The sequence below is a fragment of the Prionailurus bengalensis genome, chromosome D1 (assembly GCF_016509475.1).
Source record: "Prionailurus bengalensis isolate Pbe53 chromosome D1, Fcat_Pben_1.1_paternal_pri, whole genome shotgun sequence".
Lineage (NCBI taxonomy): Eukaryota > Metazoa > Chordata > Mammalia > Carnivora > Felidae > Prionailurus > Prionailurus bengalensis.
This window is the reverse complement of record NC_057346.1, coordinates 55,190,483-55,208,014: the sequence shown is the minus strand read 5'-3', so window position 1 is coordinate 55,208,014 and position 17,532 is coordinate 55,190,483. Positions and strand designations below refer to the sequence as shown.

The following is a 17,532-nucleotide window of genomic DNA, read 5'->3' as shown; positions in this document are numbered from 1 at the left end:
GGCATCTGCCCTGTGTGAGGCCCTGTGCTGGTGCTGGCCTTCACAGAATCATGAAGTATCTACCTGGAGGGACCTTTGGGGCTCAGTTAACTCCCTACCCATATATAACCTCTCTCCAGGACGGGGACTTGTCCAAAACTGCACAAAGACCAGAAGCAGAGATAGGATTCACACCAAGTTTCCTGATTCAGCACTCTCCTCCCACTGGGCTTTGAGTTTTGGCCTGTAGGGAGGTTGTGCCTCTCTGAGGCTCAGTTTCCCCATCAGTAAAATGGATGATAAGTGAGAAGTATGGAAGCCAAACTCTGCACGTTCCATCTGTGCCCTGTGGGGAATCTACCTCTCCTGATCCTTCCATACTTATCACCTATCCCCCTTACTACCTCCCTGGTAGTGATGAGGACTGGAAGGGCTGGGCTGGGTGTGGGGCAGCCTCCCTCTTACTGTGTGGGTCTCTGTCCCAGGCCCCAACCTCCCCAAGAATGATGTTATCGTGGCGGTCAACTGGACAGGCGTCTACTTTGTGGATGAGCAAGAGCAGGTGCTTCTGGAGCTGTCCTTCCCCGAGATCATGGCTGTGTCCAGCAGTAGGTAAGTCCAACGCCTCCCACACTGCACTTTAGTGCAGAGCAGGGAGTTGTCCAAAGCTGCAGAGACCAGTGGCAGGGATGTGTCAAGCCCCAGTGTCCTGATTCGGCACCGTCTGAAGCAAGAAGGGGGCAGATGGAGACACGGACAGGCAGATGGGGAAGGAGGGGGCTCCTGGAGCTTTCTGGGGTCATGAAGGCTTTTAAGGGGAGTTTCTGCCCTCATCGAGGATGTCATGGAGCTGCAGAGATGTGCAGTGACCTGTCCTGGTCGCATGTGACTGAGCAGTTTGTGCCGCACCGTGCAGGCTTCTCAGGCACCTTCCTCCTAATAGGGACAGAGGGGTCTTTATGGTGCATCATTAATGGCTGTTCTGAGATGGGTGTGGGTGGCTTAGAAGGACGGTCAGGAGCAGTCAATTGTGTACAAAGAGAGCCTGGTCTGGGATTCAGGGGCCCGGGTGGAACTCACCTCCATGTCCTCATCCCTAAAATCTTAATACTTCCCTCTAGTAACAGTGGTGAGAGGGAAATGCAAAATTCAATGGGAGAACTCTTTGTAAACTGAAAGGTGTGGAGCATGCAAGAGCAGGGCTGGGGGTGGCTTCCTGGAAAAGCCTGGTGTTCCCAGCAGGCCCTCCCCAGATCCGAGGCTTAATCGGAGTGTCTCTGCGCTGTGTCTGATATGGGCTGGAGCTGGGCATGTCCAGCTCTGACCAGGCATGAGCTAGGCACGGGGATGCAAGGTGATAAGACAGTCCTTGCCCTTTTGCAGCTTCCTTCAGATGAGAGGGGAGACAGACATTGAACAGGCTGTTTTTAAGCAGGGACAAGTGTGATGAGGGCTGTGGGAGGGTAGGGAGGACTTCCTGGCAGAAGCGGTAGCTAGGCTGAGATCTAAAGGGTGAGTAGGAATTAGACATCAAAGGGGCACTGGGCTGGGCCCTTGCGGGCCTCGCTCTGGACCGTGTGTGATGTTGGCAGGACCAGGTCTGACCCAGACTGGGCTGTGTCTGGCCTGGGCCATGTCTCCCCCAACCTGGGCCATGTCTGACTGGGCTGGCCTTGGTCTCCTTCAGGGAGTGTCGTGTCTTGCTCTCGCTGGGCTGCTCTGATCTGGGCTGTGCTGCGCCTCACTCGGGCTGGGCAGGACTGACCCCGGCTGGGCCCTGTTCTCCGTGTTGGTCCTGCAGGGGAGCAAAACTGGTAGCCCCCAGCTTCACGCTGGCTACCATCAAAGGGGATGAGTACACCTTTACCTCCAGCAACGCCGAGGACATCCGTGACCTTGTGGTCACCTTCCTGGAAGGGCTCCGGAAGAGGTCTAAGTACGTGGTGGCCTTGCAGGACAACCCCAACCCTGGTGAGTGGTTCCTGGCACAGGCTGCCAGGCACTGGGGGTTAGCGGCATCGGGCAGATCCCACACCTTGATCTTGGCCTGGCATTTGAGACCACCTGTGACAACCCTTCCCCAGATACCCTCAGTCCCACCCGGACCAAAAGCCAAACTCTGCACCTTCCAACTGTGCCCTGTGGGGAATCTCCCTCTCCTGGCCCTTCCATACTTATCACCTGTCACCTTCTCCAGGTGACATCATGGGTTCCTTCTCCACAGTCTCCAAATACCCACTATCTTCAAATGATAACAGTAGTGACAGCTACCCTGACTGAGCACCCCCAGGCCTCCTAGCCTCCGGGCAGAGCTTGGAAAGGACAGAAATAAAACAGACCCTGGCCCTACTCTCAGTGGGGAGAGGGGCTGAAAACAGATAGTGACGGTCCCTGTGACAGTGTGGTAACTATGGGAGCCTGGAGGAGAGGCTCCCAAGTAGCCTGGGGTTCTGGGTGGAGGTATGTGGGGCAGAGTGCTCGAGGCAGAGAGGAGAGCACAAACCGAGCACAGAGGCTGGAGAAAACAGGCATGTCTGGGAACTGCAGGTCGACTGGTTTGCCTGGAATGGGTGAGGTAAGGGAGACAGGGCAGGAAGTGAGGTAGACAAAGTCAGGAAAGCCAGCCCACAGCAGCCTTGTGAGCATGTCAACGAGTGTGAGTTTTCTCCTAAGGGAGATGGGGAGCCATGGAGGGCTTTTGAGCAGGGGAGTGGCACACTCCAGTGGCCACGTCTGTGTGAAGGGTTGTGGCAAGTTGGAGGCAGGGTGACCAGTGAGCAGACATGAGTGGGCCTGGGCCTCAGTTATTCAGGGCAGGGAGTAACAGTTTGTAGGTCATCAACCTAAATAAAGATGTTCAAATCCAGCCTCTCTCTCTGCCCCCCTGTGGTCCTGCTCACCCCTGCCTCCCAGCGGGAGAGGAGTCAGGTTTCCTCAGCTTTGCCAAGGGAGACCTCATCATCCTGGACCATGACACGGGAGAGCAGGTCATGAACTCAGGCTGGGCCAACGGCATAAATGAGAGGACCAAGCAGCGTGGGGACTTCCCCACTGACTGCGTATATGTCATGCCCACTGTCACCTTGCCGCCGCGGGAGATTGTGGTATGTGGCTTGGGGACGGCAGATGGAGAGGAGTCTCCTCTGGGCCTTTCTTTGTCTTCTTCCCATATCTGTAAAATGGAGTGAGGGATTATACTGGATTAGTGGTCTCCAGGTTCTGTGGAGATGATCTGGGAGTCTTCTGGGACCACAAACTTAAAGTCGGGGAAGCTGTCAAACCTGTGCTGGGTGGAGAGTGGCCGAGGAACTGCCCAGGGCGAGGGATGGAAGGAGAGTGGGGGAGGGAGGCATCACCTTGCACTGTCTGAAAAGGCAGTGAGGGCCGAGCGGGGAAGGGAGGCCCTGGTTGTTCTGGATCACAGCACTGGAGACTCAGAGCCCAGTTTTCCAGGCAGCTCCTGAGCCAGGCGCTGTTGACTGGGTGGTTCTCATGCCACATCCCCCTCCTCCATCCGGCCTTCTCACTGACCCAACCTGGTTCAGACTCGGGGGACTGCGGAAAGGACCCCGAGTGCAGCAGATGGAGGCAGCAGTAACCTCAGAGATGGCAAAGAACAAAAGGGGTCCCAGGGTCAGAATGGGGTGAGGGTCAACCCCATGGTGACCAGCTTCCCCAGCCCCAGTCCAGAAGGCTCTGGGCTTTACCATGTTGGCTCCTGGGGTCCCAGGTGAAGAGCTGACCTCAGACCCTTGTCTCTCGGTCTCTAGGCCCTGGTCACCATGACCCCTGACCAGAGACAGGACGTCATTCGGCTCTTGCAGCTGCGAACAGCAGAGCCCGAGGTGCGCGCCAAGCCCTACACGCTGGAGGAATTTTCCTACGACTATTTCAGGTGATGGGGAAAGGGTAGGTGGGCCAGGACAGTGTGAGCCACAGGCTTCTGCTACTCTAGTCCGCGTGGTGGGGTTGCCTCCTGCTGCTGCTGTGTGTGAGCAGGGCCTGGGTCGGAGGGAACAGGAGGGCAGCTTTTGTCTGTCGAGATGTGCCATCTTGTGCTGTGCCATTTTATCCTTCCTTCATTTGACAGCATGACTGTGGTCACCCCAGGTGGGGTCCTGGGCACTCACGACTCATGCCTGTGCCTGTCTCACCGACTCACAGTCCTGGTGGGGAGATAGGCACAAAACGGGGCAGCTGTGATTCTGTATGCCCAGCATTGTGATGGGGGTGGTGACAGAGGAGAGGCTTCCTGGAGGAGGTGGCATCTGAGCCGAGCTGTGCAGGGGGTGACCTGGGTGGAGGAATGCCGCAGGCAGCACATGCCAAGGCCAGAGCAGAGAAAGCCGAGAGGAGCAATGGGGAGGAGGCCATGGGGGTGGGCAGGGCTGGCTTTCTAGCTGAGAAAGTAAGGTCCAGGGAGGGCTGGTTGACTCATCCCAGGTTGCCCTTATAGCAGGGAGGAGCAGGGCCTTCCACCTCCATGCACAGGTTGGGTAGGGGTGGGTCTCACAACCTGGGGTCAATGCTGGCTGTGCCGTGTCAGGCCCCCACCCAAGCACACGCTGAGCCGGGTCATGGTGTCCAAGGCCCGTGGCAAGGACCGGCTGTGGAGCCACACACGGGAGCCGCTCAAGCAAGCACTGCTCAAGAAGATCCTGGGCAGCGAGGAGCTCTCACAGGAGGCCTGCATGGCCTTCATTGATATCCATACCAGGGGTGGGTGCCATGGAAGGGCAGGGCAAGGGCCACAAGGAGGGGGGCCCCAGGGCAGGGGGGAACCAGGCCCCTGCCTCCAGGGTTTTCATCCAGATACCTACCTCCTTCTGAGGGGCCCAGGTGGGTCCTGGGCAGGGCGGAGGGATTCGGGTGGAGTGGCTTCATCTATGCCTGGCACCTTACAGTGCACGAGGGGCTGCCTCATCCATTGTCTCCTCTGACCCTGTCATTTGGTTCAAGATGAGTATTGTGTCATGTTCTAGGCCAGGCATGGAGACACAGCTGTGACCAGACCCAGTCCCTGGCCTTCATGGTGTTTATAGCTAAAAGGGGACATGATGGGGCCAGGCAGCACAGTGAACTGATGTAGCCTTGGAGAGGAGGGCAGGTGGCTTTCCTGGATGAAGAGATGCCTAGGCTGAGACCTGAAGACTGAGTAGGCCCCAGTCAGCCAAAGGGGAGATGGGTGGGGAGTGTTCCAGACAGAATGAGCTTGTCCAAAGGCCCTGAATCACAACATGATTTAGCACAAGTGGAGAGCAGAGGTCTAGAAGGGAGTCTGAAGACGTGGGCAGACTAATAAAGCATTCCCAAGCCCTGTTAAGAAGCTTGGACTGTATCCCAAGGCCATGAGAAGCCCACTAAGCAGGGGGGGGTGACACAGTCAGATTTGTGATTTGTAAAGTCCATCTGGGTTGGTGCGAGGACTTTGGATGGGGTGTTGGGGGCTGAGGTAGTGAGGGGAGGAGGTGGCCAGAGGAGTTGAGGAAAGGGTGGGCAGTCGGCATGGAGAGCAGGGTGGGTGCCCATTTCCTGAGTGGGTAGCCTGAGGCCCAGGGCCACACAGATGGGTGGGGGGCAGACCCCATTAGAGAGTGTGGCCTCCTGGGTCAGTGCTCCCCCCATCAGCCACAAGCCCTTCCTTGACGGCTCCCCACCCATGCTCAAGTACATGGGCGACTACCCATCCAAGAGGACGCGCTCTGTCAATGAGCTCACCGACCAGATCTTTGAGGGTGCCCTAAAGGCCGAGGCCCTCAAGGATGAGGTATACGTGCAGATCCTGAAGCAGCTGACCGACAACCATATCAGGTGAGAGGATGGTGGGCGGGTGCAGGATGGCCTCCCCCCCGTGAGGGGGGAGTCACAGCTGACGGGAATCTTAAAGGTCCTCTACCCATTGTGACAGGGAGCTCCCTCCCTCCCTCTCTCCCTCCCTCCCAAGGCAGCATCTGGCCCTGCCTGGCAGCCATCCTTCCGCATTCAGGCTCCCTCATGTCTTACCTCTGTCGCAAGGTCCAAGGAAGTCTGGTCAAGTACCAAGAGGTGGATGCATCCTCTGAATCTGTCCTTCTCCAAGTCTGACAGCACCGGTTCCTCCTAAATTTGCTCCACTCACTGCCCGAACCTCCTCCGGGTACCCCTCCCAGCCCAGACTCCATTCTGGAGGTTGTGCTCATGAGCAAATGTCCCCAGCCTGGCTCGGGCTGCGCTGGCTGTCAGCTGGAAGCTCCGGCTGAAAATTCTGGGCTGAAGGTGTTGAGTCCCAGAGGGTGCCACCTTGTCCCTGCTGGGTCAGACCACGGCAGGAATGGGAAGTCAGGGACATGCTAAGTCTCAGAGCCTGAGGGAAGCCCCACCATCTCCCCTTACACCCAGACCGCCAATTATGTCCCCAGGTTTGTCATCTTCTGCACCTCTTGCAAAATCCACCCTCGAACCATACTCAAATCTTCTCACACTGCCAAACCTTTATACATGCTGTGCTCACAGCCAGCATTTATGGCCTTTTTTGCATATCAGAATTTGCGTCAGCCTTCAAAACCTAGCTCAAATGCCACCTCCTCCTAGAAGCCCTCTGTGCTTCTCTCCCGTCAGGCCCAGGGAGCTCAGAGTGCCCAATGAAGCCCAGGGGTTGTGCTAACTCAGTGCTAGTTAAAGAACAGACGAGTTAAAGAGTTTTTGCCAGAATACAGATCACACAAGGCTTCCTTCATAGGGAAAGTCTTGCTAAGAAGAAAAAAAATCTCAGCTGAACCAAGAGTGCTTGGTGACATCGCTGATGTTCATTCTGGCATGAATGAGCACCTTACCTCCATGTGGCCGGTAACTGCGTGGCCCAGTGTGGGTTGGCCAACCACACTTTGTGTAGCACTAACTGGATCTGGCCACCAGGGAGGCGGGTCTGCGTTGGTCCCCAGAAGAGAGGCACGGGGGTCAAGACAGACACGTGCCGCCACAGTGAGGCGCCAAGGATGCTCGGACCCACAAGTGGCCTGCAGAACCCCCGCTGGACACCCCACCTCTTCCCGCAGGTATAGCGAGGAGCGTGGCTGGGAGCTGCTCTGGCTGTGCACGGGCCTCTTCCCACCCAGCAACATCCTGCTGCCCCACGTGCAGCGCTTCCTGCAGTCCCGTAAGCACTGTCCGCTCGCCATCGACTGCCTGCAGCGGCTCCAGAAAGCCCTGAGGTACGGCGGCCCACTGAGAGCAGAGGCGGTGGGCAACGAGCCTGTGGCAGGTGCTGGGATGGGCTCTCAGCCCCAGTGGGCTTGTGGGTGTCCCTGGCGGATGAGGGCATGGCCACACAACACGTGGGACCTGTCCCTGGGGTACCACAGCTGCCAGTCGGACAAAGCCTGCAGCGTGATGCCCATTCTGGACGCAATCGTGTCTGGCTGCTCAGAAGGGCTGGCGCATACCTGCCAGTGTGTTGGGGACGTCTGGGCCATACTCCATACTCTGCACAGCCCATGTGCATCCTTCACGTCCCGTGGTCCCCTCCACAGCCCTATTTGGCCGACGCTGTTCTCTCCTTCTACAGTTGAGGGGTTGGAGGCTCGTGGAGATTAAGTGACTGTCACCTGGCAGGGAGTGGCGGACAAGGGATTAGAACTGGGGTCTGTCTCCAAAGTTCCCTCTGTTCCCTGCTCCCCATGGCCCCATGAACCCACTGGCTCCTGACTGCCCCTCCACCCCTCTCCTGGCTTTCAGAAATGGGTCCCGGAAGTACCCCCCACACCTGGTGGAGGTGGAGGCCATCCAGCACAAAACCACCCAGATTTTCCACAAGGTCTACTTTCCTGATGACACCGATGAGGTGAGGGCTGCTGGCTTCTTGGTGAAGGACCAGATTCCCCGAAGACACAGGGAACAGCCCTGATGCCTCTCCCCTGCCCTCCCCTGCCATCCCCATATTTGCTCCTCAGTGGTCAGGGCTCAGTCGAGAGGCTACAGACTCCTCGGGTTCCCGATCTGACCTTCTGTTGTCTCCAAGAGCTTCCTTGAGAAGATCATTCTTCCCTCTCTGAGGTGGCTCTGCCTCAGAGAAAAGTGCTCTCTCTCTGAGCTGAGCTCTATGCTGGTGCCACCTCCCTGATGTCAGCTCTGTTCCTGGTCACAGGCCTGCCTGCCCAGGCCTCTCCTATTGTCCCCGAGCCCACTTTCCTGCAGGCCCCTTCAATCCAGCACCAAAACTTTTAGTTTGAGGGGCGCCTGGGTGGCTCAGTCGGTTAAGCGTCCAACTTCAGCTCAGGTCACGATCTTGCGGTCTGTGAGTTCGAGCCCCGCATTGGGCTCTGGGCTGACGGCTCGCAGCCTGGAGGCTGCTTCCGATTCTGTGTCTCCCTCTCTCTCTGCCCTCCCCCATTCATGCTTTGTCTCTCTTTGTCTCAAAAATAAATAAACGTTAAAAAAAATTTCAAAACTTTTAGTTTGAAAAGCAGTTTTAGAACTTGTCTAGAGACTAGAGACTCAGAAATGTCATGATAGGATTTCAGTGACAAGGACAAGAAACTAACAAATCCTTTCCTGTCCCTCCAGTGGAAGGTTATATGAAGCAGTCCCTCCCCCACCCCGCACCTACCCCTACCGCGGGCTGCTTCCCCTCTTTTTCCCTCCCCCTTCTGGAATTTGCTTTCTTCTTCCTCCAGCCTCTGTCCTCCCAAACACCCCGCCTATCTTTGCTCCCTTGGCCTTGTGTCACCCATGCTTGTACAGCCAGGCCCACAATCCTGGAAGCAGAGGCTGAGTGTGCTTGGATTGGGGAGGCCACAATCTGGGAAGATCCAGACAGGAGCTGCTTTTTCCTTTTCTTAAATGCTGTGCTCAGCTCTAGACCCATGGGGAAACACCTCAGATGGAGGGTGCCCTGCATGGGTGGGAGTCTAGTTGCAGGCACAGATAGAGGGGCACAGGAAGCCCCAGCCACAGCCGCCTGCCCCTCACTTCCCAGGCCTTTGAGGTGGAGTCCAGCACTAAGGCTAAAGACTTCTGCCAGAACATTGCAGCCCGGCTGCTCCTCAAGTCCTCAGAAGGATTCAGCCTCTTTGTCAAAATTGCAGACAAGGTGGGTGATGGGTCATTGGCTTCCTATTGGATTGCTGTTGGTCTGTCTGTTGGAACATTTGCTGGGACTGTAGGAGCTCATGGGGCAGTGGGGAGGGGAAAGAGGGGAAGAGAGAGGTGTGCTTGCATGTGGCATCTGATTGTGTCCCTCTCCTTCTTATATCCCTGCAACGGTCCCCGTACTTGTAGCAGCTTCCCCTAAATGTCTCTCCTCTGAGGCATTGCAGAGCATGACCTCAAACCTCTTGGGAGCCATGTGGCACTTTATATTCTGGACCACACAAGGCTCATCGCCCTGCCACAACACACAAGTACTTTCCAGATTTGACTTGACCGGTCCCCTCAGCTGCCTTGCCAAGGCCAACTAGCCCTGAAATAACCCCTGAAGGGGGTGTGATTATCCCCACCTAATAGATCACAAAACGTGGACTCAGAAAATTTAAGTAACTTATTCAAAGCCACACAGCAAGGACTCAGATCCCAGTAGGTCTGACTCCAAAGCACAGGCCCCTGCCACCATTCCACCATGCTCTTCCTCACTTCTGCGTTCTTGAAGGTCAAGGGCCCAGCTTTAAAGCCTCTTCCTGTGGGAAGGCTTCCTTGACCATGTCAGGTAGATCAGGTGCTCACTCAGTTCCTTGTGCATCCACGTCTGCCTCCTCATTTCACAACTGTCCCTGTGCCAGACACTGGGGACCCACAGGTGATCTCGGTAAGGTCCTCGACCCAGAGGAGCTTGGAGCCTGTGCGAAGAGCAGGTCACAGATACCGGAGATTGTCCAAGGCAGGGACTGGGCCTCATTCTTGGCCTTCTCACCAGGGCTTAGTCTTTGCTGAACAACTGGAATGACTGTCACTCTGGGTGGGAAGTAGGCTTTGTTCTGGAGACTCAACAGGCATAGTCAGGGCAGAGTGGGACACCTCTTCGGGCTGCAACAAAGGGCCAAAAGGAAGGCATTGGGTGGGAAAGTCAGAAAAATCAGTATTGGTGGAACTAAAATGAATGGATTGGAACGGCCATGTCCCTAGGTCATCAGCGTCCCCGAGAATGACTTCTTCTTCGACTTTGTTCGACACCTGACAGACTGGATAAAGAAAGCACGGCCTGTCAAGGATGGTAATGTGAGGCTGGGCCCTGAGATCATCTGAGGCCCAGAGCAGAGCAGGTGCCAGCACAGGGCCACACCGTGAGGTCCACCTGGGTGGGACCCGAGCTAGGGCCTGCTCCGGGGCTGGTGCTGGGCACGGGTGATCCTCTGTGCTGGGACGCTCTGGGTGACTGATTGCCCTCTGCCACAGGAATCGTGCCCTCGCTCACCTACCAGGTGTTCTTCATGAAGAAGCTGTGGACCACCACGGTGCCCGGGAAGGACCCGATGGCCGATTCCATCTTCCACTATTACCAGGTGAGCTGCCTGCCCCTCTCTGCTGTGCTGCCTCCATGTGCTGCTGGCCTTGCTGTATTTCAGGAAAGCAGAACCCTGCTGTTCTTGCCAGGAGGGTGGCCTCAAATAGTAAGGCCTCTAAGAGATTCCTGCTGGGATCCTGGGGAGTAGCTCAAAGGCAGACCCTTCTCTTTCCTCAGTGCCTTGTACTTTCTTTGGAGACTTTAATCCTCATCCATTCAGGCCCTTCCCTTGGTGAGGGGCTGTCCTCTGAATCAGAGATTCTACAGCTACACCTGTGTGTATCTAGGGCATCTGTGTGAATGTGTAAACACTTTCTAGCACAAGCATGTGCCTGCGGGAAGCTAGGAGGGAGGCCCCCATGTTGAACCTCTATTTGTTGTCTGATGCTTTTCACTCATTCTGCCCTCCCAGCAAACCCCAACAAGTAGGCATGTTGTTCCCATTTTATAGAGGGAGAAACTGAGACCCAGAGAGATCAAGTGATATAATTAGGGCTACAGGGTGGATAGAATCTGGGTTTGAATCCCTGTCTTCACAACTGCAGACTCAGCGATCTTTTCTGGGCCAGTCCTGTTTATCATTGTGTAGGGGAGACAGACCAGGATGCTGGGAAGGTTGCAGGAGGCAGGGATGGTGGCTGCCGTGGTAGAGAGAACCCTGGCCTGGGAGTTGCCAGGGCTCATTCACCGGTGAGATCTGCCCCTCCCCCATGGTGCCCTTTTAGTGAATGGCAACATGAACATCAGCTACCATTTCCCCCAAGGCAGAAACCCAAGTCAGCCTTGACACCTCCTTCTCCCTCATTTCCCATGTCCCAAATCATTCACCTGATGACTTCACCTCCCAAACTCTCCAAAATCCATCCACATGTCTCCATTACCACCGGTACCAACTCAGGTCAGCCCATCATCTCTCATCTGAATGAAGCTGGTAACCTTTCCCCTGAGCTTCCCTGTCCATTTTTGTCCCCTTTGAATCCATTCTTCCTATGGGGGTCATCATGCTTTTGGGATCCTCTCAGTGGCTTCCCTCAAAGTAGAACGCCAAATCCTGACTCTGGCCCTGCATGGGGGTGCCACTAGCTACTTCTGCTGCCTTGTCTTCTATCCAGCACCCCTTTGTTCACTTCACTCCAGCTACGTTTTTTCAAATTCTCAGGTATGCCTGGGGGCCTTTGTAACATTTTCTCTCTTGGGAAGCTTTTCCCTAGGTTCTTTCCTTCACCTTCTAAGCTTTTAGATGTTATTTCAATCATCATAAGGGAAATCTTCCCTGTTCCTAAAACTAGATCAGGTCAACTAGTTATATGCTGTCATATCACTGAGAACAATTCCTTCGAAGATTGTAATTATACATCAATTTGGGGTGACGGATGTCTGTTCTTGCCTTGACTACAGGTTTCTTGCGAGTAGGGAAGTAGATGTTGTTGCTTAAAGGGCCTGACTCATAGCAGATGATCAATGCATATTTGTTGGCTTGATGGATGGGTAAATAGGCGGTGACTCAGTGAATGAATGGATAGAAGGATGGATGGTGAATGAACTTGTGGGTGGACAGATGGACAAATGAGAAATGGATATGGGTAGGGAGAACCATATGGGTGGACAGATGGATGGGTGTGGATGGATAGATAGGTGGGCAAGTCGATGAAAAAGTGGATGGAAAATAATTGACTCAGGTTTCTAATCTGCAGTGTGTCCTCAGGCCAGCCTCAGTTTTCCTATGCTTCAAAGAGTGGGTAAGAGAGTTGTAAGGCTGTGGGCAGTGTTGGCCATTTGGAAGCTTCATCTTTGCTTTTGGTCCACTCCTCATCCTCAATTACTGGAAGTTCAAAGTGGGGAAGAGGCTGGTGCTGCTGATGAAACTAGCGGGTCTCAAGGGAACTGAATGGGAAGAGGCCAGCCAGAGAGGCTTTTCCCAAGGAAGGATAGGCTCAGAAGGTTAGGGATGTGGAACAGTCTCAGGTTCACCAGATGGTCACTCTGAGTTTCTTCATCTTTGAAATGTGGCTGCTCACCCCACTGGACCGTTATGAGGGAAAATGAAATAATAATATTCATACATGGCTCTGCTTTCCGACTGTAAAGTGCTGGATCTGTGCAGGCATGGTTGCTATTTCCGTGTACTGTGCTATCTCCCCTTGGGGCACAGTGTCAGCTGAGGCTGGAGGAAAAGGTAGGCCCAATGTGGGGTAAGGCAATAGACCCAGCCTGAGGGTGGCAGGAAGGAGCCCATTTCCTCCTCCTCCCTCCACGCCTTCCTCCTCCTCCCTCCACGCCTGAGACCTGCTCTGTCTCTGGCAGGAGTTGCCCAAGTATCTCCGAGGCTATCACAAGTGCACACGAGAGGAGGTGCTGCAGCTGGGGGCACTGATCTACAGGGTCAAATTTGAAGAGGACAAGTCCTACTTCCCCAGTATCCCCAAGCTGCTACGGGAGCTGGTGCCCCAGGACCTCATCCGGCAGGTTTCCCCGGATGACTGGAAGCGGGTGAGTATACAGGCGGCGGCAGGACTAGGGGTCTCTGGGCACCCCACGGGTCAGGCGGCAGGTGCTGGCCAGCAGCCCAGGGAAGTATCTCTTGTTGTCCCCGTGTGTGATAAGGTCACCCTCTCATTTTCCCTTCCTTTCGCTTTAGTATCCGGTTCTCCAGGCAAAGGACTCACCTAGCTGTTTGATAGTAATTTGCCCTATTCTAGTAGCCATGGTGACCTGATTTCACTTGATACTCTCTGGTCTGCTTGCTTAGGGGAGGGGAGGGGAGAGAAGGGAAATAAGGATTCCATTAACCGGGATGACGGAGGCCCCTCATGGCCTCCAGGGCCCCCATCCTATGCCTGGCCCTCCAGGGCCCATGACCGCTAACAGTGCAGGTGAGGTAGGAGCGGCAGGGGAGAGGCCTCTGATCCCCCCTCTCCCTACAGTCCATCGTTGCCTACTTCAACAAGCATGCAGGGAAGTCCAAGGAGGAGGCCAAGCTAGCCTTTCTAAAGCTCATCTTCAAGTGGCCCACCTTTGGTTCCGCCTTCTTCGAGGTGAAGGTACGTTATGGGTGGCTTCTCAGGAGGAAGGGAGGAAGGGACTAAGGAGTGGGGATGAGAAGGCACAGAAACGCCTCCCCAGGACTGTGGGAAACAGCGATGGCCTCTGCCACCTGCCCTGGCAATGAAAGGACGGAAGCACCCTCAGCTTGGTACCACCTCGGTATCTCAGCCCTGGGACATGAGGGACAACCAGCAGCTCAGCCTGACAGGGGAGGCAGATGTGTAAACCAGCCACAGTAATGGAGAACGATCTGTACTGTGACAAAGGGGAGCCCTTATCAAGGTGACTGAGAAGGCTGAGGCGGCTTCCTGGAGGAGGCCACACCTGAACTTCCAGGAAGACCCTGGGGAGAGTGTTCCTGGCAGAGGGCCTAGCATGAGCAAAGAGCCAGTGGTGTCCAGGAAGTGCAAGTGGCTGAGTATGGATGGGCGCAGGGTATGAGAATGAGCAGATTGTGGTGAGGCAGGCTGGCAAGCCGGCGAGGGGGTTGGGTTTCCTCCTGAAGGTGGTGGCCAGCCCTGGAAGGTTCTACATAGGGATGATGGGGCCAGAAGTCCACTCTGACTGGGGGGCGAGGGTGGGCCTGAGGGGCACGACCGGAGGCAGGAGAATGGTAAACAGGCTCGCGTGAGAACTGGGGGTAGGTCAGGCTGGAGAGGAGGGGATGGCCTTGTTACGTACCTCGGACGGGAGGCCTTTTGAGAAGTCTGGCTGAACAAGGAAGAGAGGGAGGCAGAGAGGTAAGCTGGAGGCAGGAGTTAGAGTTCAAAGAGGGTTTTTAAAGAGGGCAGACATTTGGGCTGAGAGAAGAGATGGCCCAGACTCCTAGAGAAGCAGGAGAGAAGGGATGAAAACGCTGCCGGAGAGGGTGGGAGATGGGGTCACTTGGGGACCCGTGAAGGGATCTGGGTCGCACTGAGGGCCCAGCAGAGGTGGAAACCACTGGCTCTGCTGCACCTCTGGAATTGAGCAGGAGCAGGGGAGGGCAACTTACTCCTAGCACACAGCTTTTCCTGCTCTGGGCTCCCCCAGCTCTCTGATGGTTTCCGGCTTTCTTTGCCAGCAAACTACGGAGCCAAACTTCCCTGAGATCCTCTTAATTGCCATCAATAAGTATGGGGTCAGCCTCATCGATCCCAGAACCAAGGTAAGCAGTGACAGAAAAGAGCGGGGGTGTGCTTCTCTGTCTGCACCTCTCACAAAAGCCCCCAGACCCAACCCCCCAAAGCCCCTGCTGGCCACCATCCTCACTTAATGTGGCCAAGAAGGCAGATGATCTTGAGAAGTGGTCTGTGTTTGCTTCATCTATTTCCCTACCTGCTCCATCAAAATTGCTCTCCTAGAGTTACTAGCCAACACCTTGCTACTAAATCCAATGAACTTTTTAGCACTTGGCCTTTTGGCGTCATTGGACCTTACAACCATTCGTTCCTTCCAGGATGCTCTCCACACATTGGTCAGGATGGCAGACTGCACCGGGGTTAAATATTCTCATATTTATGGGCCAGAGTAGTCCTCACCAAGGGAACCAGGAAGCACAGTCCTACCACATACCCAGGAGGAGTACAACTGGACCACTGGCGAAGGGTGCCAATGGCCACCGCCTTCCTCTTGTGTTCATGTTTCCCACTTTCCTGGTTTTCCTCCTCTCTCTCTTGGGTCATTCTTCTCACATACTTCTGTGTGATTATTTTCTACCCACACACATGGTGCTCCCTGAGGCTTCCTGGCATCTTCTTGATTTCCTCCTAGTAGGACCATCCCATCCAGGACCCCTGTTTCCATTCCTTCAGGCCTCCCAAATTTCCAGTTCCAGCCCCACATACCCCATAGCCTCGTGGACACGGAGGGAGAAGGCATCTGCCTCCCCTAGCATCTCCACAGCAGAGCTGGATTCTCTCTTCTTGCTTCTTTGCTTGTCTGAGGGCCCAAGGCCTTTCTGGTGGGTGTGGGCTGGTGCTGAGGAAAGTGAGGCCAGAGGGTCCAGACTGTGCAGGTTCAAATTTTCTCTGCTTTCCCAGGACATCTTGACCACTCATCCCTTCACCAAGATCTCCAACTGGAGCAGTGGCAACACCTACTTCCACATCACCATTGGGAACCTGGTGCGCGGGAGCAAATTGCTCTGTGAGACATCACTGGTGAGACCTCTTTTATTTAGGCCTGGTAGGGCTCCCCTACTTTGCCTAAAGCTCCAACCATCCTCTTTGTCCCCAGAACAAATGTGAGGAGTGCATGGCTTGGCCTGAGATTGGGATCAAAGGTCAGATTGGGCCAAGGTCAAGTCAGTTTGAGGCTCAGCTTAGGTCCGGGAAGGGCACTTAATCTGGGGCTGAGAACAGACCCCTCATTTATTAACTATTGTTTGAATGACTGCAGTGTCTGGGGACTGAGTCTTTAGCCCCTGAGTTCAATAGTGGAGCCATTAGCAATGAGGCTTCTTGGACTGAGCTGAATTTCTAAGGCGTGGCTCAACTGGTAAAGCCTTTAGAATCACCAGGATGTAAGGGGCATACAAGCTAGGGCCTTCATGTAGGGTCATAACAACTTTGAACCTTAGACATGTGGCTGGATGAGTCCAACCGTTCAGCTGTGAGGCTGGGGAGATGGAATCCAGAGCAGTACAGGATTCTCCTTAGTTCAGGGCTCTGCCCTTTGCAGTTTCCTGGGAGTGTTCTGGGTCTGAATGGGCTGGCCCTGTCCCACTATTTGCTCTGTTTATCTTCTTGTGCTGTTTCCAGGGCTACAAGATGGATGACCTCCTGACTTCCTATATTAGCCAAATGCTCACAGCCATGAGCAAACAGCGGGGCTCCAGGAGTGGCAAGTGAACAGTGGGGGAGGTGGTCCTGTTTCAGGCCCATCAGCTACCTCTGCAGGTGGGAGAGGACTTCTGCCATCCGGGCAGGGAGGCTGGGCTAGCCGGCCACCACTGATTATTACACCAACTTAGCCTCTGATCCTCTTCCAGTGAGGCAGCCTTGCTGGGATGCAGAGCTCCCCTCTATCCACTCCCAAGGGGTGGTTCTAGCTCTGGCTTGCGGTGGCCTTCCCAGTTGTAAAACCCTATGCTCCTTGGGTGCCTTTCTTAGACCAGTCCTACCGTGCGACCTCCTTTGACTTTCCATGCAACCACTGTGACAGGGAATCAAGAGGACAACCTAGTTCTCCATACTGGGACCAACCAAACCAAACCAACCAAGAATATTCTGAAATCCAAGGGACTGGCTTAATTCCTGTAAGTCCAGAATTCTCAGCTGGGATGAGGGAGACAGACTACTTTTCTATATTGCAGTGTGAGTGCTGAGCCTGTGTTAGTCTCCCCTGATCACCTCAGGGTATAAAGTATGTGTTTAATCATTTGGCCCTCTGGTGTCCTTGCTCGGGGAAGAGGAGAGAGTGGGGTGTGGCCTGTAGGACTCTCTCCTCAGTCTGTGTGTGTAGGGCTAAGCTGGTCTGGGTTTGGGGTGCCTGAGCCCAAGATGTGCTTGAAAGGGGCTTAAAGGGGCTGGCTGGGACCACGGTGGGTTAGGGGTAAATGTTAGGACATCAGCCTGGGAGGTAGGGGCCTAAGTGTGCAGGGGCCAGCTTCTGGGCCTTAACTAGGACCAGTGGAGCCAGAGTGACCCTCGCATCCTGTCAGAAACATCTCCTTGGTTCATCAAGAATTGTGCTGCCTAAGGTTAAATCCTTGTGTCCTCAGAGTGCCTATAAAACGTTACTTTGTGACCAGGATGAAACAACCAAATTCAGCTGTGATCTGGTGAGGCATGGGAATGGGGGTTTTAGAGAGGTAGGATTTGGGTGTGAGGCATCCTCCTGGGCCATGACAGAGAAGAGTGCCTAGAGAAGTGACAGTGGAGACTGCCCTAGAGGAGGGTATGTTTACGATGAGCCCCCTAAGGCCCCCCCCTAATACTTCAGTAGGGCCAAATCCTTATTGTCCTCACACACACAAGTGTCTTGGGTCATCTGCATCCAGATGCCAAACACTCCAGAGGGAGTTCTATTCCTGTTCTCCCCAGCTACCTGTG

At 54.9% G+C, this 17,532-nt stretch overlaps 1 protein-coding gene across 3 annotated transcripts in view; it reads left to right on the top strand.

The window, feature by feature from the left end:
• Nucleotides 1-16,858, top strand: part of MYO7A (myosin VIIA) — an 84,431-nt gene extending 67,573 nt beyond the window's left edge. For 2 of the 3 annotated variants that reach the window (XM_043580152.1, XM_043580151.1), the window contains 16 exons: nt 465-591; nt 1,781-1,950; nt 2,893-3,083; nt 3,750-3,874; nt 4,526-4,683; nt 5,637-5,790; nt 7,014-7,169; nt 7,693-7,798; nt 8,933-9,046; nt 10,075-10,162; nt 10,345-10,451; nt 12,758-12,943; nt 13,378-13,494; nt 14,562-14,645; nt 15,520-15,639; nt 16,240-16,858. In XM_043580152.1, coding sequence (XP_043436087.1) covers nt 465-591; nt 1,781-1,950; nt 2,893-3,083; nt 3,750-3,874; nt 4,526-4,683; nt 5,637-5,790; nt 7,014-7,169; nt 7,693-7,798; nt 8,933-9,046; nt 10,075-10,162; nt 10,345-10,451; nt 12,758-12,943; nt 13,378-13,494; nt 14,562-14,645; nt 15,520-15,639; nt 16,240-16,329 — 2,093 coding nt within the window. In that variant the 3' untranslated portion in view covers nt 16,330-16,858. Of the gene's footprint in view, nt 1-464; nt 592-1,780; nt 1,951-2,892; nt 3,084-3,749; nt 3,875-4,525; nt 4,684-5,636; nt 5,791-7,013; nt 7,170-7,692; nt 7,799-8,932; nt 9,047-10,074; nt 10,163-10,344; nt 10,452-12,757; nt 12,944-13,377; nt 13,495-14,561; nt 14,646-15,519; nt 15,640-16,239 lie in introns of those variants that run through there. The other variant, XR_006297381.1, reaches the window with a different exon arrangement.
• The last annotated feature ends 674 nt before the right edge of the window (nt 16,859-17,532 follow it).